The sequence below is a fragment of the Apteryx mantelli genome, chromosome 27, assembly GCF_036417845.1.
Source record: "Apteryx mantelli isolate bAptMan1 chromosome 27, bAptMan1.hap1, whole genome shotgun sequence".
Taxonomy (NCBI): domain Eukaryota; kingdom Metazoa; phylum Chordata; class Aves; order Apterygiformes; family Apterygidae; genus Apteryx; species Apteryx mantelli.
This window is the reverse complement of record NC_090004.1, coordinates 4,510,721-4,534,061: the sequence shown is the minus strand read 5'-3', so window position 1 is coordinate 4,534,061 and position 23,341 is coordinate 4,510,721. Positions and strand designations below refer to the sequence as shown.

At 46.9% G+C, this 23,341-nt stretch overlaps 1 protein-coding gene across 1 annotated transcript in view; it reads left to right on the top strand.

Annotated features, from left to right (window-relative positions):
* The window catches only part of ARID1A (AT-rich interaction domain 1A), a 64,092-nt gene extending 43,272 nt beyond the window's left edge, over positions 1 to 20,820 (top strand). Inside the window, exons 7-20 of the mRNA XM_067311738.1 lie at positions 397 to 564; positions 1,197 to 1,512; positions 2,800 to 2,945; positions 3,031 to 3,140; positions 7,866 to 8,075; positions 8,634 to 8,841; positions 12,757 to 12,889; positions 13,249 to 13,421; positions 13,608 to 13,758; positions 13,919 to 14,050; positions 14,161 to 14,257; positions 15,731 to 16,604; positions 16,906 to 17,036; positions 17,876 to 20,820. Of these exons, the coding sequence (XP_067167839.1) occupies positions 397 to 564; positions 1,197 to 1,512; positions 2,800 to 2,945; positions 3,031 to 3,140; positions 7,866 to 8,075; positions 8,634 to 8,841; positions 12,757 to 12,889; positions 13,249 to 13,421; positions 13,608 to 13,758; positions 13,919 to 14,050; positions 14,161 to 14,257; positions 15,731 to 16,604; positions 16,906 to 17,036; positions 17,876 to 19,600 (4,574 nt within the window). The 3' untranslated portion in view covers positions 19,601 to 20,820. The remainder of the gene's footprint in view (positions 1 to 396; positions 565 to 1,196; positions 1,513 to 2,799; positions 2,946 to 3,030; positions 3,141 to 7,865; positions 8,076 to 8,633; positions 8,842 to 12,756; positions 12,890 to 13,248; positions 13,422 to 13,607; positions 13,759 to 13,918; positions 14,051 to 14,160; positions 14,258 to 15,730; positions 16,605 to 16,905; positions 17,037 to 17,875) is intronic.
* The last annotated feature ends 2,521 nt before the right edge of the window (positions 20,821 to 23,341 follow it).

Sequence of the window (23,341 nt, the reverse complement as noted above, 5' to 3'; positions counted from 1 at the left end):
TGAGGGCTGCTTGCAATGATATTGTGTGCCTTTGCCCCATAAGAGAATAAAGTGTGTGGGGGGACATGTATAATTACAGCTTTTATGGCTGAAAGTATATAGTTGTCACCTTTCCAAAAAAAGTAAAAAATAAAAATAAAAAAATAAGGATTTGCTGAGTTGTTTTGTCTACTCCTGTGACAGTAGTTTTTCCCTGGTAAAAACAGGAATTTGAGTATATTGTCCTGATGGAGAACATGAGCTCCTTGCTAGCAACTGTTGTAAAATCTGTCGAGGCTGTTGCTGGAAGGATTTTGTTAGTGGGTCCTGGAGACTGCTGTTACATAAGAACGTGTGTCCAGTGGCACCTCTGAATAGCTGCACTAATAATTGTCTGCTCCTCTCTCTGGTGCCCAGGTTACATGCAGAGGAATCCTCAGATGCCCCAGTACAGCTCGCCCCAGCCCGGCTCAGCCTTATCTCCCCGTCAGTCTTCTGGAGGACAGATGCACGCTGGAATCGGGCCGTACCAGCAGAACTCCATGGGGAGCTACGGACCCCAGAGCGGGCAGTACGGACCTCAAGGTGAGGCGCAGCGAGCTCCTCAAGGTGGCAACTGAGCTCAGAAATGCACAAGACCTGTGTCTACTGTAATATCTCTTGTCTTTGATAAACTGTGTGTGTTTGTCTCCTCTTAATGCGTGGGTAATGCAAAACAATACACTCCTTATAAGCTGGAAGGAACAGTGCTTTGTGTATCATGTTCGAGATTGATGAAATATGCTGCTTTCAGAGCTAGTTGCACTTCTAAATGCAGGATCCTTCCTCCTGGTTTAAAAAGATGTAGGTACTGCCTCCAGTGCAGTGGAGAAGAAGATCCAGTCCTCTTTAGAGAGGAAGAAGTTTGATAGTGTTACGTGTTTTGGAAAGGGTTAAGTGAATTTTCTACATCCTGTCCTGGATCATTTAGCTCACTTTGCTCTGTTGAGGTTTGGGAGAGTTTCAGGCAGCTTTTGAATCGATGTTGTTACTTGGCTGTGTCAAAACACATTTTATGTGGCTTATATCCAAATGCTTTGACTTTTTGTTGAGGTGTTAACACTCCCCCTCATCTCTGTTAGTGATCTTTAAATATTTGCTGATTGAAGATTTTTATAGTGATTCATAAACTAACTAGTTGAATGATGTTGTCTTCCCCCCTCTTTTTATCTCCTTAGGAGGTTATCCCAGGCAGCCAAACTACAATGCTATGTCCAATGCCAACTACCCCAGTCCAGGAATGGGAGGAAACATGAACCCGATGGGAGCAGGGAGCCAGATGCATGGGCAGACTGGTGTGCCACCATACAGTGGGCTTCCCCCAGGGAGGATGAGCCATGCGACCATGGGGAACAGACCTTATGGGCCTAACATGGCGAATATGCCTCCTCAGGTGGGCACAGGGATGTGCCCCCCACCAGGTGGCATGAACCGCAAAGCACAAGAGGCGGCTGCTGCCGCTATGCATGTTGCTGCCAACTCCATCCAGACCAGGTAAGGAATGAGATTTCCTTTGGACTCTGTTAGGTCCCTTCCCCGTGTCGTATCTGTGGGTTTTAAAGCTGTGGATGAAATAACCCAGAGGTGGGGGAATCCTGAATATATATGCCCTTGGAGGCATATTCATCAATCTCAAGTGTTACAAAAGAAAAAGAATAAAACTTGGATGAGCAGTGTTTTTGAATATGCCGTCAATGACATGCTTAGGGAATTTTCAATATTCGTAAGAGAAATCTGTTTAACTTGGATATCCCTTCAGTTGTTTTGGCTTTCTGGTCTACTTCGTTGGATCAGTGACTTACAAGATGCTGTGTGTGTGGTAGAGCCCATAAATCTAGCAGACAGCCATCCAGCTGCATTTGTCTCAACCAAGGCATTGCTCGTCCAGTGTAATGAACTTTTTCCTTTTAGGGTCTTAATAAGCAGCTATGAAATGAGAGCTGGAATTCAGCACTAAATTTTGCAGCTATGTTCTGTGGTTTTTGTTTGTTTTTTTTTTAATTCTACATTTCAGAGTAGGTATATGTTGCCTATCAGAATGCCATGAGAGCCATGAACTTGCTTATAAATCGGGTTCCCCCAGTAAAGCTGTTAGATTTGGATGTATTTGTGGTCTGTCTGGGCATTGTGCTCTTTATGCTGGCTTGTCTTAAGGGGCTTTTTTTTTTCTGCTCAGTTCACTGCCTGATGTTACCTATGATTGCTAAGAGGTCAAGTTCCCAAACGCCAATAAAGGCATCAAAGTTGCCCCTTTGAATAACAAGCTTCAGTGACAGTTGTGTACAAAGTTGCCTGATACATACATGTAAAGCTATGTAGCTTATATGGGTAACAAGGAGAAAAGAAAGAGAGAAGAATCATTAAATTTTGCTGGGACACTGCCCTGCCCATCTATACAAATAGTATATTTTCACTTAAATGCGAAGAGCTGCAAAATTTGCAGATCTGTTGTTCCCTGTATAGGTGACTTAACAGCTGAAATGAAGTTCAGCTTGGGGATGCAGTAGACCAAGATAAAGGGTGAAAATGTTCAGAACTGAAGTCCCTCTTTCAAAATGGTTTACATCTCCTTTTCTTTTGAGAATGAGGCTTGGGGTCTAGAGTAGTTAAGCTTTACAGGAGCGCCTGATCTTTGGTAAGTTCTGGTGGAAGGGTGATCTGGAGAAAGTCACTTCTCTACTTCTTCTGCAGAAGGTCTCTTTTAGCAAACCTTTTTCGGTAGAAGATAAGATGTTAGTGTTTAATATTTGGAATAAAAGTCTGTTTGTTCCTGTCCTTTAGGCCTCCTGGTTATCCCAACATGAACCAAGGGGGGATGATGGGGACTGGACCTCCTTACGGACAGGGAATTAACAGTATGGCTGGCATGATAAACCCCCAGGGCCCACCCTATCCGATGGGTGGCAATATGGCCAACAACTCTGCAGGTAAGCCTCACTGGTTGTTGGGAGTTGCACTGATTTCATGGTACTAGATTAAAATCAGTGTTAAAGCTTCTGTTTAACTTCCTAGGGATGGCAGCAAGTCCTGAAATGATGGGTCTTGGGGATGCCAAGTTAACACCTGCTACTAAAATGAACAATAAAGCAGATGGGACGCCAAAAGCAGAATCCAAGTCAAAGGTAAAATGTTTTGGTTTTCTGATTTTTTTTTTTTTTTTTTTTTTTTTTTTTTTAAACTGACTCCCATCTTCCCCAGTGTCCAGGGAAATAAAACTGTCATGTGTTAACTTGGGTTGAACATGGTATCTATCTAGTGAGTGTGTTTCCCGAGAGAAACCTAATTTGATTTGCCTTTCTTACCCTGAACAGACTTCTCATTAGCATGGTTGTCCTTGTAATATGTGATCTGACTGCTACTTGCAACCATGGCTCTTGCTCAAGAGTGTAGCGAGTGAGTTGGATATCCTCTTTTGGGATGTGTTATGCTTTGGAGCATAATTAAAGAAATAAGTGTCTCAAAATGTATGTGTAAGTGTGTTTTAGAGTAGGCTCTGGCTATATTTGCAATGTATTACTCCTGTTTAAAAACCACTAAATATCAACATATGTTAATAAAGGCACTGTTCAGGAGCCTGTATTTGTGATGTGTAGTACAAACCCATAAGAAGATCATCTCTTCCCAAGGAGATACTTTGGTCTCCCCATCCAAATCTGAGTGTAGATATCACATTCCCCTTTCCTGCCATGGGTGCACACACCTTGGTTCTCAGGGAGGTACCATCTACTTGTTATTATATGTTCTGCTGTATTTGAATCCTGTATGGAGCCGGTGATGCAGGAACAGCTACACCTGAATTCTCTACAGATGCCATCAGGGCACACTTCTTCCTTTTGGGTTTCAGTCTCTCACTGCAAGGTTAAAATTCCTTCAGCTCTCAGAGATGTTTGACCTTTAAGGACAGGAATAGTTACCGTGGGACATAAGCTAGACCCCAGGACTGTGGTGTCTCATTGGTAGAGCCATGCTCCCTGGCTCTGTGGTAGGCACAGCGTTATTCAGTGTTGTGCTCCTGCATCATGACAGTTAGTCTGTCTGCGCTGTTACCTGTCGCTGGGGGGTTTATCAATATGTTGCAACTAACGCAGTGCTGTTATGCAAATTCATTGCAAGATGGCTGTCTTGAATGCTTGGCAGCACGTTGGCATTTTGTGTGAGGGTGTATCAATACGCACAGGGCTCATTTTCTGCTCTGCACCCAGTGTTTTCCCTGACACTTAGTGCCCAGTGTTGTCTTCTAGCCCAGCATCACTCTGTACCTAGTGTTGTCCACATTCACATTAACATTAGGAGGTTCCAGTTCCTTGTATACACTCAGCTTTTGGGCATATTAGCACCCTTCTTAAAGTCTGTATTAGAAGACTTCGGGTCCCTCTTCCATGCCTTTCACCTATGAAGAAAAAGCTGGAAGCAAAAAGGGTTTGGAGTTGCCAGTGATTAGATTAGGAAAGCATGATTATACTTAAACGAATGAATACGTCCATGGTTATGTAGCTGACCACAGTATATTTGGAGATCGTGTTAGATCTCAGGTGTTGCCCCATGTGCTGAGCCTTGTGGATAGAACACCCAGATCCTAGAAAAAAACTTCTGTAAATCTGGCCTGAGCTGACCATGGTGTGCCCTGGAGAGGTGTAAAAGTTAGAATCAAAAGCATGAGCCATGCGAGCCATTGAATGAGGAGACCCTGCCATCCTTTACAGAGACCCATAAGCCATCAGGAAGGCTGGGAAAGGGACTTTTCTGTTGTTCACATGTCCTCTTCTGTTGAGGACTCAGGAATTCAGGTCTCCATCTAGAATTTCTAACAGATGCCTGATACACCTTGAGAAGTGGTCCACATCTCTAAATACCTGGGCGTCTGTCATCCAGGGGCTGCTGCGACCTGCAGGAGATTTGTGGCGTATGTTGGCATCTCCTCTAATGTTTGAGCCGGCTGGGAGGAAGTGCCATTCTTCCCCTGTCCATCTCCAGGAATTTGTATGTTCTCATTTTATTCCTGGGTCAGTCTTGCCTTTACTAACTGGGGAGAAGGTACCTGAACAGATGCATCTTCTGAGTCAGCATTTTTTGAGCCTCCAGATGCTATTCATAGCTAATTACAGACTGCGGCTTGAATCAGAAGTGGTCTCGGAAAGGTAAAGACCATCTAGTTGAAGTGCTAGGTGTAAGGAGATTCAACATGACCTGCCCTTGATGTGTCCAGCCCAATGGGCTGTGCTCGGGCTGTGCCAGTGGTTCCAAGAGGTTCTTCAGGATTTGTCAGGAAGATTCAAACAACTGAAGATTTTACTTCTGCAATTCATCAACTCTTCAGTTCAGAAAAGAAGGAAAGCCCTTTCCTCCCAGGGCTTCCAGGAGTGTTTCCTAGCCCTTTGGGAGTAATCAGACTCAACTGCAAAACAACTTTGTGGTTTTAGGAATTATCACCCATCATGATGAAACTGCCAAAAGAAGTATAAACAAACCTGGGTTTGTTTCTGGTGCAGGCTCAGAATTAGTCAGTTATCCCCTCTCAGCTGGGAGGTGGTAAACTAGAGTGCTGCAGTTGTTTCACAAACAAACCTCTTACTAATCCCTGTATTAAAGCCAGAAGAAGGAAGCAAACAAGTTCTTCAAGGAGTATTTTTCTTTGTGATACTGTTACGGTTTCAAAAGTACCTCCAAAAAAGCCATTTCTAACCCTGAGCCCTTAGTCTCCTTTTCTGCTACCTGAAGGAAAATACACACTCTGCAAGTTTAACACCAGTACAAGAGTCTTTAGGAAGATTTAGAAGATCTCTCACTTCTGCTCATGTGTTCTGGCAGCTGCCTTTCTATTTAGGAGAAACAAGGACTTGAATGCTCTTGAACCAGGAGATCCTGGAACCTGCAAATAGGGGATGTTGTGTCTTCCTGGCCTGCACTATTCAAGGATTATCTCGTGCTAATGGACTTTCCTCCAGAACATGAAACACACAGTAGTGCTTTTGAGTTCAGGAATGTTAATTTTACTTCTGTTAGGTTTTTTCCCCAAAGAGGCCAATACCACGTGCTGGGCTTAATAAGCATGCTGTTTGATTTGACGTTCAGAATGGTGCATCAGCCTCTTTCATGTCCTTGTTAGATCAAGACTGGCTGCAGCTCATAACTTTCAAGTGTATAAGTTTTTTCTGGTCTAAAGAAAATAAGTTGGACTTCTAGTAGGAATATCTCATTACTAGGACATCTCACACATCACTGAAGGGCAGGACACTTTGGCATTACAGCACCTGAAAGAGTTTGGCTGTGTGTGTAACTGTTGTGGCAGCTCCTCTAAGGTGACAAGGAAATCAGGTTTACTAAAACTGAAGTCAGAGCCTGTTAGAGGCTTTCATCAGTTCTGACATCAGTTATGAAATTTCATCATTGTAGCCTTAAAATCCACAGCTGTTGTGCCTTGAAGTTTGCTTATTTGCCTAGTTGACTGCATGTGGTATGTGGTCAAGCCCAACAAATTTTCCTGTGAACCAATTAGAAGGGCTCCCTTTGGGTGTCTGGAGGATGCTTTTCTCTGTACGTCTTTCTGCCAGGATAGTAGCAGTGAACACACCCTATTTTGGGTGTAGGGCTTCATCTAGAACATCACCAGATTTGAAGTTCACGTCCACTTCGGAAGTTTGTTCTTAAGTAGGCATTTGGCATGCCAAAAACGTTTCTGCCTTTACTGCAGCTGTATGTGATCCAGGTGATGAAAGACGAAATAACATCGTCTTGCACTACATCAAATGACTTGGGGGGGGGGGGGGAGCAAGGATCGTTTCTGCTCACTCAGCTTTCTTGTAGGTGCATCCCAAATCAAAGCATACCATAGCACTGTGCTTCCCTGGCCTTCACCTTCTTCCTGGCAGATTGGCTCAGCAGGCCAAAACAGAGCAAAGCAAGCATCAGAAAACTTACTCCAGAGAAAGTTTGTGCCATGCTTTCTTTGACAGGGGAGTTTTCTCTTCCTATCATCAAGAACTGCCTGCGATGTCCTCTCATATCATGAAGGCCAGTGAAAATTGAGGCAAGATGCAGGACTGCAGATTTTACCTCTGAATAGACTCCCAGACAACTTAGTGAAGCAGATGTGTAGGAACCAGTGGGTGATATGCATACTTTATGGCTGTAAACTTGTAATCCTTATTCCTACAATACATTTCCATATCAGACAGTCTTCCTGGATCCTGATGCATGAGCAGTAGCAAACCTGTATGGGAACTCGTGTCACATCTGGGTAGCAGGAGATCTTTGCATTTCTGTCAGGGAATAGGGAAGGGATCAGAGATCGTTTTGGGGGTTCCTCTCACACGTATTGGTCAAGCGGTTGCCTGGGGCATGTTTATTTTTATTCCCTTTGCAATGTTTCGTGCCAGTTTATCCTGCCATCCTCTACTTGTGTAAGAGGAGAGACTGACTGGAGGGCAGTATTCACCGTGGCAGAGTGCGGCAGCCACGGGAATCTCATTTGCAGTTGAAATAGAAGTTTTCTCATATATTTAGCAAACAAGCCCACAGAGGATCTCTCAGAGAGATGGCTCTCTGCAAAGTCTCCTTGAGGTTTGTTTGGTTTCTGTAGCATTTCTAAAACCTTTCACTTATTTTTAAAAATAGGTATTCTGCGAATTCCTCGAATAGCAGCTGGTTTCTTGATACCTTTGTCAAATAACACTTGTCTTTTATACTGACCTTGATCTAAGACAAGTGTAGGCCTAATATAAGGCAGTTCTCCATGTAACAGCAGAATTTTGACTCTTGAACTTTCATCTGACTGGTTTTAAAACCATCTTGGATGTGAACCTGCTGTTTTTGTGCGCTCAGTCCTGATATCTGTTTCTTTCTCCTAGAAGTCCAGTTCCTCTACTACAACCAACGAGAAGATCACCAAACTCTATGAGCTGGGTGGTGAGCCTGAAAGGAAGATCTGGGTAGATCGGTATCTAGCCTTTACTGAAGAGAAGGCCATGGGCATGACCAATCTCCCAGCAGTAGGCAGGAAACCCTTGGACCTTTACCGGCTCTACATCTCAGTGAAGGAGATTGGAGGATTGACTCAGGTGAGTGTCTGGTAGTCACAGGTCAATAGGCAACAGAATTCAAAGGTAGCTTTGTTGCTAGGTGTGAGCCATGACTTTTTTTTCTGTGGGTTTCTTTTATTTAGTGGTTAAAAAAAAAAAAGTTTATATAGTGCCTATAAAACCCAGCATCTTTTAAGTGAGCCAAACGTCTGTCCTCTTGTCTGGTCGAGAACAGTCTGTGGTGAGATCCAATTCAAGTGCTTTCCCTTCCCCTCTGTCTGGTGCAGAGATTGGTGACACTGGCTTTGTCTTTGCATCTGGCTGTCAACTGACCTTGTGGCTAGTTATTTTGCCACTTGACCTTATCTGTCCCTGTTTAAACTGTTTTCTTGAGGTGAGAAAAGAGAAGTTTACTAGCTTACTCTCAGAAGAAGAGAGTTTGCTCGTTCTTGTTTTTAAACGCTACTGAAGATGCTCTGTTTAGCCCTTACTGCATCCTTTTGTTTTAGTTGGGAAGTGTCAATTTCTTCTCAGAAAGTGTCCTGGAAGAGAAGTAGCTGGGATTTTGAGTTTAGAGCCTCTTGTTTGGTTGTGCAGGTCAACAAAAACAAGAAATGGCGCGAGTTAGCCACAAATCTCAACGTGGGCACGTCCAGCAGTGCAGCTAGTTCTTTGAAGAAGCAGTACATCCAGTGTCTCTATGCCTTTGAGTGCAAGATTGAGCGAGGTGAAGACCCCCCTCCAGATATCTTTGCAGCTGCAGATTCGAAGAAGTCTCAAACTAAGATACAACCTCCATCTCCAGGTGAGTTTAGAGACTGGTTTCAGGAGTGTGATGACTGTCTGAACCAGGGGATCGACTGCACCCAGCAGGCCTGTCTCCCCGTGCTCTGGGCCAGGCTGGTTGCAGCCTTCTGCAAAGTCCCCGTGTCCGTTCCTAATCAGATCTCTTGTTGGTTGTGTAGATTAAATTCTCTCCTAATGTGGGAGTGAATGATATTGGGAATAAGCCAAGCCTCTTGTTGGATATATTTCATTTTTTGTGTGTCCCACCCATGTACAAAGTTTAAAAAAAGTGAAAACATAAATATATACATATGTATATACACACACCTCTGTGATTACCAGTGAATCACTGCAATATGAGAGTCTGGTGGGGAGAGAAGTTTGAAGTCAACTTTTTGAGGCGATCTCTGCATATTCTAGCAGCAGACCTTGTTATTGCTTAGCTTTAGGAACCTTCTAGAAAAGCAGTGCTTGCTTTGACTGCAAGTACTACCTTCTGGCAGTAAATGCTTGATGTGGGTGTGCGCTCATCTTCCTCATGAATTCTTTTTGTGTTTAGCAGGAGACAGTGAGGCCTTTCTGAGGCTCTGTGCTCAGAGACCTTTGTAAGCCTGCTTGGAGTTAGATGCTCTAGGATTTGAGACCTTTAAAATGAACTTTTAATAAGTTAGGAATTCATTAATCTTTATGCTGTTGTTCCAAATTTAATGGGGATCTCCTGTTTCTGAACATTTAAGCATAGAGACCAGTTCAGATTTGTTAAAACAAACCCACCCACCCACCCCCCCCCCCAAAAAAAAGGTAGAAAACAGCCAGGCTAGCAGTGCACGTTATACTCTCTCGTCTTCCAGAAGTCTGATTGTTTCTGTCTCATTTGCATTAAGTTCATTGCTTGAATTGCTGCTGAATTTGCCAAGCTTTTAAGCTTCAGTTTTCCAGTTTGTCTTACAAGCAAAACCCTCAGATGCCTTTTCTGGTCAGGAGCCTGTTCATGTAGGTGAAATAAAAACTTTGTCTGCTTTGAAGTTCCTCTAGCGTTTGGGGAAAAAAAAGCCTTTTTGGTTCTGAAACGTGGGATCTCTGTCTAGCTCCTGAGGAGTGGAATAATGAACCCTTTTTTGATTGTACTGCAGCTGTATCTCAGTCCTGCTAATCCCTTGATCGACAGTGTGCTTGTCCGAATATCACTGTTCTGTTGGCAACTACATTTATCTGTCCCCTCGGTCAAAGAGTTTTGGGTTTGGGTTTTTTTTTAAGGACTAAGTAATGTCTTTCCACTAGTCAGGAAACCTGCCCCAGTATGGATTCAACCTTGGTGTATTCTGCAAGACAAAATGACTTTTGTGTCACTAGACTAAAATTCTGTCTAAAGTGGCATCTGAGTTCCACTTAAACTAGATCACAAATCCCATCGCACTTTCTTTCCAAAAACACTTTCTTGCCAGCTGAGATACTAGGCAGTGGAACAAAGATGTTAAGAGCATTTGGAGTTTATTTGGATAGGGCTGAGGCATTTGGGAAGCCACTTAAAACCTCTTGTAGCATGAGGTGCCTGCCAGAATGGATTAGATGGTGCATCAATTCTTATTTTGTTTTAGCTAATGTGATGGTACGTGAAAGTCCTGAGACTGCCTTTCAGGGCTGTGCTGAGACTGAGCTCTTGCTTTAGCGCTTCAGCACTTCAGCTGCAGGAATTTGCAGGGCTGGTACCCCGAACTGCACGTCTGTGCGGCTCTGTTGACTCGGTCCATAGGTTTGATTCCTGCTATGAGAAGACTGTTCTGCGTTTCACATTTAAACTACTCTCTCCGCTTGTCTTAGTCCAAACTTCTGTGACTGGGAATGTGCAGAAGCAGCACTGAAGCACAGCTGGTTGCTGCAATCCTTTCAGCCACATAACTCGGCATGTTCATGCTACTCCTTCGCTTTCCTTTTCCTCCTCTCTCTTGCTCCCCTGGATCAGCAGCAATCGAGGAGTCTGGGGACAACGTGAGTTGCTCTCTCAACCTCAGCTCCGGGCTTAAGAGCCTGAGAGGAGCACTGAGTCCCGAGGAGCCCTCCTGCTCCAGGGATTGCTGCGGCCCCTCTAAGGCAGCATCCTCCAGCCTTGCATGCGCAGAGGCCTGTCTCCCAAGGAATCACACTTGCTGGAGAATAACGTCCCTGTTTGAAAGCTGAGTGGAGAAAAGCAGGGCATCTTGAAGTCCCATCATTTGGATGCAGGGCTGTAAGCCATCCCTCAGAGAGATGTGTGCTTTGCTCTCCTTGCAGACTTTATAACCCATTGGCATTGGCTTATACTTCATTCCAGCCCATTCAGTTGTGAAAACGAGCTTCTGCATAACTTTGTGAAGATCACAGTGTATTATTCTGCATTAAATATCACTTTTTGTGGCTGTGGAGCATCTAAAGGCCCTGCTGGGCGATTGTCTGGGTAGAGCTCTGGATGCCAGAGCTGTTTTCCGTGCACTCATAACCCTCCAAACCCAAGAATGTTTACTGAAGGGCCTTGCCTGAAGTGAACTGGGTATTGCTTTGCGGGCGCTCAGCATGGGTTTCCTGCAAACCTTCTTGGGTCCTTCTCGCCAACAGCAGTGTGTCCCCGGGGAGGCGTAATCAGTCTGCTCTTGGGTTTTAATTCCCAGAGCTTGGAATTGGCCTGGGTCCAACCGTGTGTAAATTTGTGAGTGGGAGGGACAGCAGGGGGTGGGGACAAACACCAAATGGCAGCGACGCTGGGAATGTCTTGAGGCCTCTTCCTGCCGATGCCAGCGCTCGTAACGCGCGGCGGAGACGAGCAGCAAATTCCTGGGGGAAGGAGGGGAACTGAACCGCTGCTGGCTGAGGATGGAGACAGACGCCGGGGAGGGCTCATGAATGAAGCTCCCTGCTGAGCTCGCCTCTGCCCTTCCTTCTCCCAAGACCTCCCCGGGCTGGGAGGGAGCTGCGAGCAGAGACAGGGTGCCAGGAAGGTGGGGTGTAAACAAACGTGCCCTGGACGTGACCTCGGAGGATTTTAATGAATAGCTGAAATGACTCATCAACCAGCAGGGCTGAAGCTGAGGGATATCGGGTGCTGGGGCTGGTAACTAATGGAAACATTAATTAAGAGTTCAGCTCTTGCCAGCTGCGAGGAGCGTATGAACCTGAGAGCTGACACTGCCACGGCGATCCAGGGGCAGAGCAGAGCTCCTGGAGCTGGCGGCACAGCTGGATTACACATGACGGCCTGGGATTTTTGCTGAAAGCTTGCTGTAGCGTAAAGTAACTCGCGCAGAGCCAGGGAACTTGCCGGACGGGTTTTGTCGTTCAGTGAAAGATCCGGCATCTCCGGCATTCCCTGTTCCAGGAATCTTTGGGAGTGGTGCTTGAATTAACCTGCATGAATTAACCCACTGGAAGGGCACAGCAGACAGAGGAGCCTTGTTCAGAGTTGCTTAGTGACTTCAGCTGAAGTGCTGGAGTTTCCATCGCTCATAAAGAATGTGACGCTGCAGGAGAGGGCTCGAACCCACCTTCCTTCCTGGGTAGAAAGCGAATGTGAAGGTGACAGGGCTGTAGTTGTCACTTGAGAGGAAGCATCATCTTCCCCTCCTCATGGCACACTGTAGAGTGTCACTCTTTGAAACTAGGTAGCCTGGGGAACGTGACCGCTGTGGTGGCATGGTGCATAAAAGGGAACATGGTTAAGAATGGAGGCATGGCAAAAATGAACATGTCCTCTCAGCTTTATACTTGTGTGTGTGGTTCTTCTGGGAAGTCCGGCCCAGTGGTACGTTCCTGCAGTGTTGGGCTCCTTGTATTTTGGCCATATTTTATCTGTCACTGTCTTTGAGGATTCATCACTCTCTGTTCTTGAGATTGATATTCTGGGGGGTTCTGGGTTGCATCTGTTGAGTGCAGAGCTGCTCATGCTACATTTCTGTTCTTGCAGCGGGTTCAGGCTCCATGCAGGGTCCTCAGACGCCTCAGTCCACCAGCAGCTCCATGGCAGAAGGAGGAGACTTGAAGCCGCCAACTCCAGCGTCTACGCCACACAGTCAGATGCCCCCTTTGCCAGGCATCAGGTATGAAACCATCGCACCCTCTCCCACCAGGGTGGCCACAAGAAGCAACTGTGAGGTTGTCTTGGGGTCAGTACCGTATGGGGGGGTCATGGGGCTCCATGGCTTTGCTCCTCCTTTGTTAACGACTCACAGCAACACTGCTGACTCTGCATCTCTCTGTGTGTCTGTATAATCATTGTTTTGGGGATTGAGACTGAGGAGGGTGTTGCAGAAGGGCAGTTTTTCCTGCTTCTGTTGGAGGAGCATGATTACAGTCCTTCTAGGGGATAGCAACACCTGAGAGGGAATATATGGGGTGAAGAATCCTGCAGAGCATCATGAACCTCTATAACCCTGTGTTTGTGGGTTTTTTGAATCAGGAGTAACTCAGTGGGCCTTCAGGATGCCTTCGCAGATGGCGGCGATCCCACGTTCCAGAAGCGGAACTCCATGACTCCAAATCCAGGTTACCAGCCCAGCATGAATACCTCCGACATGATGGGTCGCATGTCTTATGAGCCAAATAAAGATCCTTACAGCAGTATGAGGAAAGGTGAGGAAGTCCTTGCCTACTTCTCTCCCTTTTCTCCATGAGTGCTAATCCCTGTATCTGGCTGCATGCTGGAATGTGCTGTAGGAGTATTTAGACCTTCTGCTTGCCCTTCTTCCCCCAGAAGAAGGGATTTGTCTCTAGAGCACACGTAGACATGTTTTGTTGATCCTTCTTTCAATCTTTCAGCTCCGGGAAGCGATCCCTTCATGTCCTCAGGGCAGGGCCCCAACAGTGGTATGGGTGACCCTTACAATCGTGCTGCAGGTCCAGGGATGGGTAACATGGCCATGGGACAGCGGCAACACTATTCCTACGGAGGTCCTTACGACAGAGTGAGGTGGGTGCTTGAAACCAGTGAGAACCTGGTTTGCTTAACTCATGTGAAACGGTTACCTTCTCATCACTACAGTGATTCTCCTGACCGTCCTTTCCCATTTGAGGAGCAAGGGTGAATTTAAGTGAATGTGTGTTTTTTTTCCCTCTTTGTTTCTATGTAGGACGGAGCCTGGCATGGGACCCGAGGGCAATTTAGCTACTGGAACTCCACAGCCAAACATCATGCCTTCCACCCCTGAGTCGGGGATGTACTCTCCCAGCCGCTACCCGCAGCAGCAGCAGCAGCAGCAAAGGTCTGTGTAGGGTATTGCCACAAACAGCTCTTCCCACTTAGGGAGCTTTGAGACTGTTAAAACGAAATATGCTTCTGATCAGAAGAGTAACGCATCTGTTTCTTCTCTAGACATGATTCCTATGGCAATCAATTCTCCACTCAAGGCACATCCTCGGGCAGCCCTTTCCCTAGCCAGCAAACTACCATGTATCAACAGCAACAGCAGGTAAGTTATCAGAAAGTTTCCAGTTTGGTTGACTGAGAGAAGGAGGAGTTTTATCTGTGCAAAGTGTGAAGAAGGAAGGATGAAAACTCTTTGGGCGGTGTGTTGCTTTATGGACATGTAGGTGTTAGACAGAATTAAGTACCTTATACAGGTTTTTGCCAGTTTCCAAATAGCATAAAGAAATTTTAATTAGCGTTTCCAGTGTTGTGTTAGAAAAAGCACCATGTTCTGAGAATGGAAGCTGTGCAGTTCGGTCGGGTGTGCTCGGGGTTCAGGAGGCAGGAGATCAGGAAGCTTTATTGGGCTTCTCTGCCCCTCTGGAACTTTCTGAGTCCCTTTGTGTTTCTGTACCAAGTTGATCCAAGTAATCAGAGGATTTTGTTTGGAATAAGTCCCTTGATAATTCTGGTGAGCTGTTTCAGGTGGATCATTCCACCCAACTTAATGAGCTTGCAGGCAAAGGCTTCAGAAGTGCCTCCGCTCCCCTGTTGCCCCACTGCCTCTCCTACTCATAGCTTTGTTTCAGAGAGAGTTTGAATGAACATATATCTCTTTCCATAATCCTTATATATAACTTGCTCTTTGTATCAGTGCCAGGACCCATAATATTTTCCTGATAATTTTGAGCCCTCTGGTTTAGGAGAGTGTAGAGAGGGCACTTGCAGAGCTGTGCTAAGAATAATTCCAACTGCTCTGCAGTTTGGCTCTGCAACCAGAGCCATGGGGCTCTGAGCCAAGAGTTCGAGTTACTCTGGTACTTGTCATCTTTAAAGCCCTAGAGCTCCATCTGAAGCCAGTCATGACAGCAGAGCTTCTGAATCGACTGGATAGTAGTTAGAGCACAGACCCTTGGAGGCAGGAGGGATCTGGGTTTTAATTTTGTCTCATCAATTGACTTTTTTCTCCATTGGCACTTAAAAGAAGTAGAGGAGGAGAACAGTTCTTGCTCCTTTCAGTGCTGTGTTTTGAAATCCACAAGGAAAGGAAGAAGCAGAAAGTATGTACTAACAGCTTTTAATGCATCTTGTTTGATGCTTTGGCAGAAACTTCTGTTTTCTGGGAAATCTAAGAGAAATAGGGTCTGATAAAGTTCCTGGATTTGCAAGGGAACAAGTACCTGAACACAGATTGGTTTGTGGTGAATGTACAGTAGGGCTGAGCCCTTTCTACAGGAAAGTCATTTCTGTGGACAGATTTCTGCCCCTAGGGCATCCTTGTAGGATCCACAAGGAAACTACACAGCCTGCCGCAAGGAATTGGCCTCGGCTTGTGAAACTGAAAGGTCGAGCTAACTTCACATTGGATATGGCTAACAAAAAAAAAAAAAAAGGAAAAGAAAAGAAAAGAGAAAGGATGTGTCCCCATGCCGTGGAGACAGTCTCTGGCTCTGTGTGGATCTGCCCACTGAGTTAGGATTGCTTCTTTCTAACTAAATGCATCTCATTGTTGCCGATGCCTTTATTTTCCTTGTAGAATTACAAGCGACCGATGGATGGCAGCTACGGCCCGCCTGCCAAGCGGCACGAAGGGGAGATGTACAACGTACCATACAGTGCCGGGCAAGGGCAGACGCAGCAGCAGCTGCCTCCAGCGCAGACCCAGCAACCGAGCCAGCAGCAAACTGCACAGCCGTCTCCCCAGCAGGACTTGTATAACCAGTATGGGAGTACATACCCTGCTGCTGACCGCCGATCTGCCGGAGGGCCACAGAACCAGTTCCCATTCCAATTTGGCAGAGACAGGGTCTCGGCTCCCCCAGGCTCCAATGCTCAGCAGAACATGCCTCCTCAGATGATGGGTGGCCCCATACAGTCTACTCCAGAGGGCCCGCAGCAGGGCGCCATGTGGCAAGGGCGCAACGAAATAGGGTACAGCTATCCGAATCGGCAGAGCACTGGCTCTGCGCCCCAGGGGCCTGCTTATCACGGAGTGACTCGAACAGATGAAATTCTGCATTCAGATCAGAGGGTAAACCATGAGGGACCATGGCCTTCCCATGGGAACCGGCAACCTCCTTATGGTCCCTCTGCCCCCGTACCTCCAATGACTAGGCCCCCCCAGTCTAACTACCAGACCCCTCCTAGCATGCAGAATCACATTCCTCAGGTATCCAGCCCAGCACCTCTGCCCAGACCTCTGGAGAACCGCACTTCTCCTAGTAAATCTCCATTCCTGCACTCGGGGATGAAAATGCAGAAGGCAGGACCACCAGTCCCTGCCTCGCATATAACACCAGCAGCTGTACAGCCTCCCATGATACGACGAGACATCACCTTCCCTCCGGGATCAGTAGAAGCTACGCAACCTGTGTTGAAGCAGAGGAGACGGCTGACAGCAAAAGATATTGGTAAGAGGAAGCTTGTGCTTTTCTGCTTGTGTCCATCAAGAGGTGCTGCTGCTACCCTTTGGTACAGTGCTGCCAGGTGGAAGGGCTCTGGCTCTGTAAGGACTTCATTTTTGCAGGATAGTTGCCTTTTCAGCTACAGTGTCTGTGTTTGGCATTGTCTGCAGAGAGATTGGTGGTGCATACAGTTTGTACAACATCTTAAAGCAGGCTCTGCTCTTCATGGGACCAGAAAGCAGTATCAAGTATCTCCTTTTTGTTTTTAAACTCCAGGAGCTGGAAGTATCATGTGTTTATGTTACAGGAACTCCTGAAGCCTGGAGAGTGATGATGTCTCTGAAGTCTGGACTGTTGGCTGAAAGTACGTGGGCCTTAGATACCATAAACATCCTGCTCTATGATGACAACAGCATAATGACCTTCAACCTCAGCCAGGTGGGTGCAGATGCTCTGTGACACAGGTCTTTGAAGTGCTAATTTTGCACAGTTTTCTGTCAGCAACATAGCAGAAAGCAGCTCGTGCCCTTGCAGGGCCAAACTCCCAGGCATCCCCACACCTGCGGAGTGTGCCAGGTCGGGGAGAGCACGGGGTCTGGGTAGCTGCGTGCTGGTGACACACTGGCCTGTGTAATTTCCATGTTTATTGGTATGAGAGCACGTGTCACCTCCTCTCTGGTGAGATGTATTGCCTCTGTAGCACAAAGGAACTGAATGAGGGTGAGGAGGCTAAAACGGACTTTGCAGCGTGGGCACTGTGAAAGGCTGGAGGCTGCTTGTGTTTCCTGGTGTTGATGGCGTGCGCCTCTAGCTCTGGCTCTCCCCTGGGTCTGTCTTTACTGAGGCTGGGCTGCTAGTCCGGAGAGGCCAACCTTTCTCAGTTTGCTGCCACGTGCATGTGTGGCTGTTGTAAAAACCGCTCCACGACACTGTAAAGGCTCTTTTGCTTAGGACTGCTCTTTGGCTCGCTGTGTATTAACTGGAGAGGAGATATGACCAAGAACAGATGTGTGTTTGCAGAGGGATGTGTGTGTGTTGCGGCAGGGGGGATTGGATACTGACAGTATCTATTTTTCCATTTGTTCCTTTTCTCAGAGGACAGAAAACTCCTTTTGCAAATGCAGTTTCTTGCCAGCGTAAAAAGAACGCGTTAATTAACAGTACTGCTTAAACTCTTAGCCCTTCATGCCCTGCTTTCCCTGTTGCTCATGCTAGCCTAAGTTGGTTTCTGATCACTGTTCCCTTCCTTCCCCTCCTGTTTTTCTCCTCCCTTGTAGCTGCCGGGCTTGCTGGAGCTCTTGGTGGAGTATTTCCGGCGTTGCCTGATCGAGATCTTTGGAATCCTGAAGGAATACGAGGTGGGAGACCCAGGGCAGAGAACACTATTGGATCCTGGAAGGTTCTGCAGAGCTTCAAGTCCCCTTCACGAAGAAGGGGATGAAGATGATGAACCACGGCGCCTGAACTGTGAGATGGAAGAGGATGGTGAAGAAGAGGAGGAGGCTGCATTTGCGAGCAAGGACAAAGCACCTCTAGAGAGCAGCGAGGAAAAGCTAGTTAGTAAATTTGACAAGCTTCCAGTCAAGGTCGTGCAGAAAAACGACCCGTTTGTGGTAGATTATTCAGACAAGCTGGGGCGAGTGCAGGAGTTTGACAGCGGACTGCTGCACTGGCGGATCGGTGGCGGAGATACCACTGAGCATATTCAGACCCACTTTGAGAGCAAGACGGAGCTACTGTTTACTCACAAACGAGCTTCCTGCAACTCTGTCTTGAGGAAACGTTCAGCGGCTGAGAGCAATCTAAGCACTAGGGAAGGAGAGGCTTCTGCGTCCGACAGCTCCTCAGAGAAGAGGATAACTGCCACCATGGATGACATGCTTTCAGCACGTCCGGGCTCCCTGGCAGGTGAGGAGGAAGAAGTCAAAGCTTCAGAAACTGCGAAGGAAAGCAGCAAGTTTCCATTTGGCATTAGTCCAGCTCAGAGCCACAGAAATATAAAAATTTTGGAGGACGAGCCTCACAGTAAAGATGAGACGCCCCTCTGCACCCTCCTAGACTGGCAGGACTCTCTGGCTAAGCGCTGCATCTGTGTCTCTAACATCATCAGGAGTTTATCATTTGTGCCGGGCAATGACTTTGAAATGTCTAAACATCCCGGGCTGCTGCTGATTCTAGGGAAACTGATTCTCTTGCACCACAAGCATCCAGAGCGCAAACAGGCACCCCTGACATATGAGAAAGAGGAGGAGCAGGACCAAGGTGTGAGCTGCAACAAGGTGGAGTGGTGGTGGGACTGCTTGGAGATGCTGCGTGAAAATACACTGGTCACGTTGGCCAACATTTCTGGCCAGCTGGACCTTTCCCCTTACCCAGAAAGCATCTGTTTGCCTATCCTGGATGGACTTCTCCATTGGGCAGTATGTCCATCAGCAGAGGCCCAGGATCCCTTTCCAACGCTGGGGCCTAATGCTGTCCTCTCCCCTCAGAGACTGGTTTTGGAAACACTCAGCAAACTCAGCATCCAGGACAACAACGTGGATTTGATTCTTGCAACTCCCCCCTTCAGTCGCTTGGAGAAGCTCTACAGCACCATGGTGCGTTTCCTTAGTGACAGAAAGAACCCGGTGTGTCGAGAGATGGCTGTGGTACTACTGGCCAACTTGGCACAGGGGGACAGCCTGGCAGCAAGAGCGATTGCTGTGCAGAAGGGCAGCATTGGCAACTTGCTGGGCTTCTTGGAGGACAGCCTGGCCGCCACGCAGTTCCAGCAGAGCCAGGCTGGCTTGATGCACATGCAGAACCCACCCTTCGAGTCAACGAGCGTGGACATGATGCGCCGAGCTGCTCGGGCGCTGCTCGCCCTGGCCAAGGTGGACGAGAACCACTCGGAGTTCACGTTATACGAGTCGCGGCTGTTGGACATCTCCGTGTCGCCTTTGATGAACTCTTTGGTTTCACAAGTTATTTGTGATGTACTGTTTTTAATTGGCCAGTCATGACAGCTGTGGGATCCGAGACCCTGTGTGCGTGTGCGTGAGTGGAGAACTTAGAAACTGACTGTTGCCCTTTATTTATGCAAAACCACCTCAGAATCCACTGTCTGCCCTGCGCTGTCCTGCTTCTCCCTTGGGGAAAGATGTCCCTGTTCCCTCTTCCCTTCCCCTGCCCTTCAAATTTGTCCTGAACCCCTTATTAAAGGAGACAAAGTTCTGTCTGCATAGAAGACTTTTTTTTTTATTTTAACCAAAGTTACTGTCGTTTACAGTGAGTTTGGGGAAAACGACTTGCCGTGTTATCACATTGACAGGCGCCACTTTCATAACTGTTTTTAATGGTAAACTCTGAAGGACAAAAGTGACTGCTGAACTCTGTGTGGTTTATCGTTGTACATTCACAATCTTGCAGGAACCAAGAAGTTACCAGTTGTGAACAGACCTTGTCCAAGGGAGGCCTGTGCAGTAGCGTGTAGAACTTCATGTACTGTACACCTTAAACTGTAAACATACTGTAATAACGTCTCACATGGAAAAAAAACGCTGGATCAGCAGCAAGCTGTAGTTTTTAAAAATGTTTTTAGTTAATGTTGAGGAGAAAAAAGGCTTTTCCCCCAAAGTATCATGTGTGAACCTACAACACCCTGACCTCTTTCTCTCTTCCTCCTTGATTGTATGAATAACCCTGAGATCACCTCTTAGAACTGGTTTTAACCTTTAGCTGCAGCCTGAATGCTGCCACGTGTGTATATATATATGACGTTGTACATTGCACATACCCTAAGATTCCTTGCAGTTTTGTCCCCCTCTCCCTACCCCTTTATAGTATGACGAGTTAACGAGTTGATGACCTGCAAAAGCGAGACACAATTATTTAATCTCTTGCCAGACATCCCTCCCTGGAGGATGCTGTACAGGTCTCTGTGTATAAAGTCATTGCTGTCTCAGCAGCCAATCAACTTATAGTTTATTTTTCCTGTTTTTTGTTTTCTTTCTAATCGAGGTGTGAAAAAGTTCTAGGTTCAGTTGAAGTTCCTGATGAAGAAACACAATTGAGATTTTTCAGTGATGAATTCTGCATATTTGTATTTCAGACAATGTAGCTAAAAACTTGATGTAAATTCCTCCCTTTTTTCCTTTTTTGGCTTAATGAATATCATTTATTCAGTATGAAATCTTTATACTATATGTTCCACGTGTTAAGAATAAATGTACATTAAATCTTGGTAAGATGTTTGTAAGGGGTTTTTTTTTTTTTTTTTAAGCAGCAGAATTGGGAATGGACTTCAGTGCTGTCAGGGTTATAGACTTAATGTTCTAGGCCAGCTCTTACCATGGAGCGTACAGGCCTCAAAGGTCCTACCCAGTACAGCAGCTTATGTGGCAGCCAATATGGATAACGAAGTCCTCTCTTTTTGTAGAAAGCCTAGTGCAATGTGGTCTGGCTTTTTGTTTTTTCTCCTGCTTGTTTCAGTGATGGGGTTTTCACTTGAGTACTGCTTATGCTGAGTGATTCTGCAGCGTAAGGTGAAGCTGTGGCAGTGACTGATAGATGCTCGGTTTATAGGGTGAAAAGAGACGTGTTTTAGAAGGCAGGCAGTTCCCTTTCAGCTCTAAAACGGAAAATTTTCGTTCCCCCTGCATTTTTCACATTTTCTTGGAACTGTAATGTGGACTCTGACTTCCTCCAAAGGACGGGGTTTTCCAGCGGACAGAGTTCTAGCGCCCTTCAGCAAATGGCCAAAGTTCAGCCTCTTCATATGAAAATCGGCCCATTTTCATGGGTTAGCAAATGGCTATTTTATTTAGCTTGAAGCTTCATCCTCAAGTTATGATAGAAGCAGGCTAGCTTAGAACTGCACCGAACTCATTCAAGCAAAAGAGACAGTTAAAAAGGAGAAACTTTTTTAGGGAAGCGTCATTTTTGCTCAAAAAAAAAGACCTTGTGTTGTCCCCCTGTGGAGCATCCAGTTCCCAGAGCCCTTAGTCGCATTCTTTAAACTTCCTATTTCTGGTAGTAATTGTGCCAGAATCAAACTGACGTGATTCTGAAATGTCTGTTTATCACCAGTAAATGCTGGGAAGGAACTCTGCTTCTTTTTGCCTAGCTGGCCAAAGGGAGTCCTTAAGTTGATTTTTTTTAAGTTAGGAATGGTGGTGGTCTTCCTTGGCTTTTAAAAAAGCAAAACTGAAACCAAGCCAGGTGGTAGGATAAGAATGTCACTAGACTTTGCCTTTCTATGACAGTGTTGTTGATTTAATAGCACCTTCTCTCTGATAATTTAGTCTTGTATACTAGGATCTCTGTTTAAACTAGTTTGATTAATATAAAAATCTTTTTTTTTTTAACAGAACTTTAACAGCAAGGTTGGAAAGAGTACTCAACTTTTGTACAGCCTCTGTGTTCATGTTATGGTGAATTTAATCATAAGCGAATGCTACATCTGGGAGGAAGAGAGCAGTCACAAGTGATACTAACTACCCATTTTACCAGTATTTATACAACCGATTGATCTGAGGGGAGTGATTCTGTTCCCCCAATGCTTGCGTGCACGTAAACACACGTACCTCTTACACTTCTAAAATGGTTAAAACTGCACAGATGAGGAATTAGTAAAATGAGAATAAGCAGTGTTCACAGTGTGTAATTAGGGACTATTTTGAGAGCCACACCTGATCTAAAACTTGACTTGACTGCACAGAATGCAAATCCTCAATGCTTTGACCTGATTCGTACCCCTGTATCTGTAGGCATTCCTTAAAACTCCTTTCTTTGACTTGGGAGGCTCTGTTTTTCATTTTTACCAGCAAAGGAGAAAACTCTTGCTCTTCCCAAGTCAGAGCCCTGATTGAAAACCACTCTATGGGAATCTCCCTTGAAGACTCAGCTGGCAAAGATGTTTTTTCCTGCAGTGAGGATACTGTAGTAAGTCAGTTTTGAAGCGTAAGGACTTGCCTGTTCTCTGCCAGCCTTTGCCGTGTTTTGCCAGAACCTGGCAGATCCGGAACAAGGCCTGACCCGGTGCCACCACGGGCGCCGCAGCCGGCTCCCCACAGTGCTGCTCACAACGTGGTTAAGCGTAGCGCGAGCTTGGTTAGCGTGAAAGCAAAATGCGATGCCTCTGTCATCGCCCGGACCAGATCTCGAGGGAAACCTGCCCACCCTCTTGCAAGAGTAAGTAATTAATACAATAACGTCTACTTGTTGCTTAATGTGTTTTGGCAAGTGACTTGTTCAAGCCGGGCCGTTCCTGCACCAGCAGCCTGACTCTGTTGGAGGCTTGCACTGGTGCAATACCTGGCCGCCGGCACGGGCCGCTCCGCAGCAGCAAAGGAGAGCAGGCCCCAGCGCCGGGCAGGGGGACGGGGCCAGGCCTCTACCGCCTTCCCCGGCAGCAGACCCTGAGCCCCCTCGGGGAAACCGTTTTTTTTCTGTTTCCTCACTGGGCTCAGGGGGAGGCCGAGGGCCACCCCTACGCTAAGGCCGCCAGGGCGGGCGGCCTGCTTGGGGCGACGGCCCCGGCGGGCCGGCCCTTGGCGCAGCCCCTCGGGAGGAGGCGGGGGGCACCGGCGCAGGGGAAGGGGAAGGGGCCGCCCGCCGGGGCCGGACCGGGCCGGACCCCGCTGCCGTGAGCGCCTCCGCGCGGCCCGCGCCGCCGCCCGCCCTTAACAAAGATGGCGCCGCTCCCCCCCGCCCAAACCGCCACGTGACGCGCGGCGGCGCGCGCAGCCCCGGAAGGGGCGGGG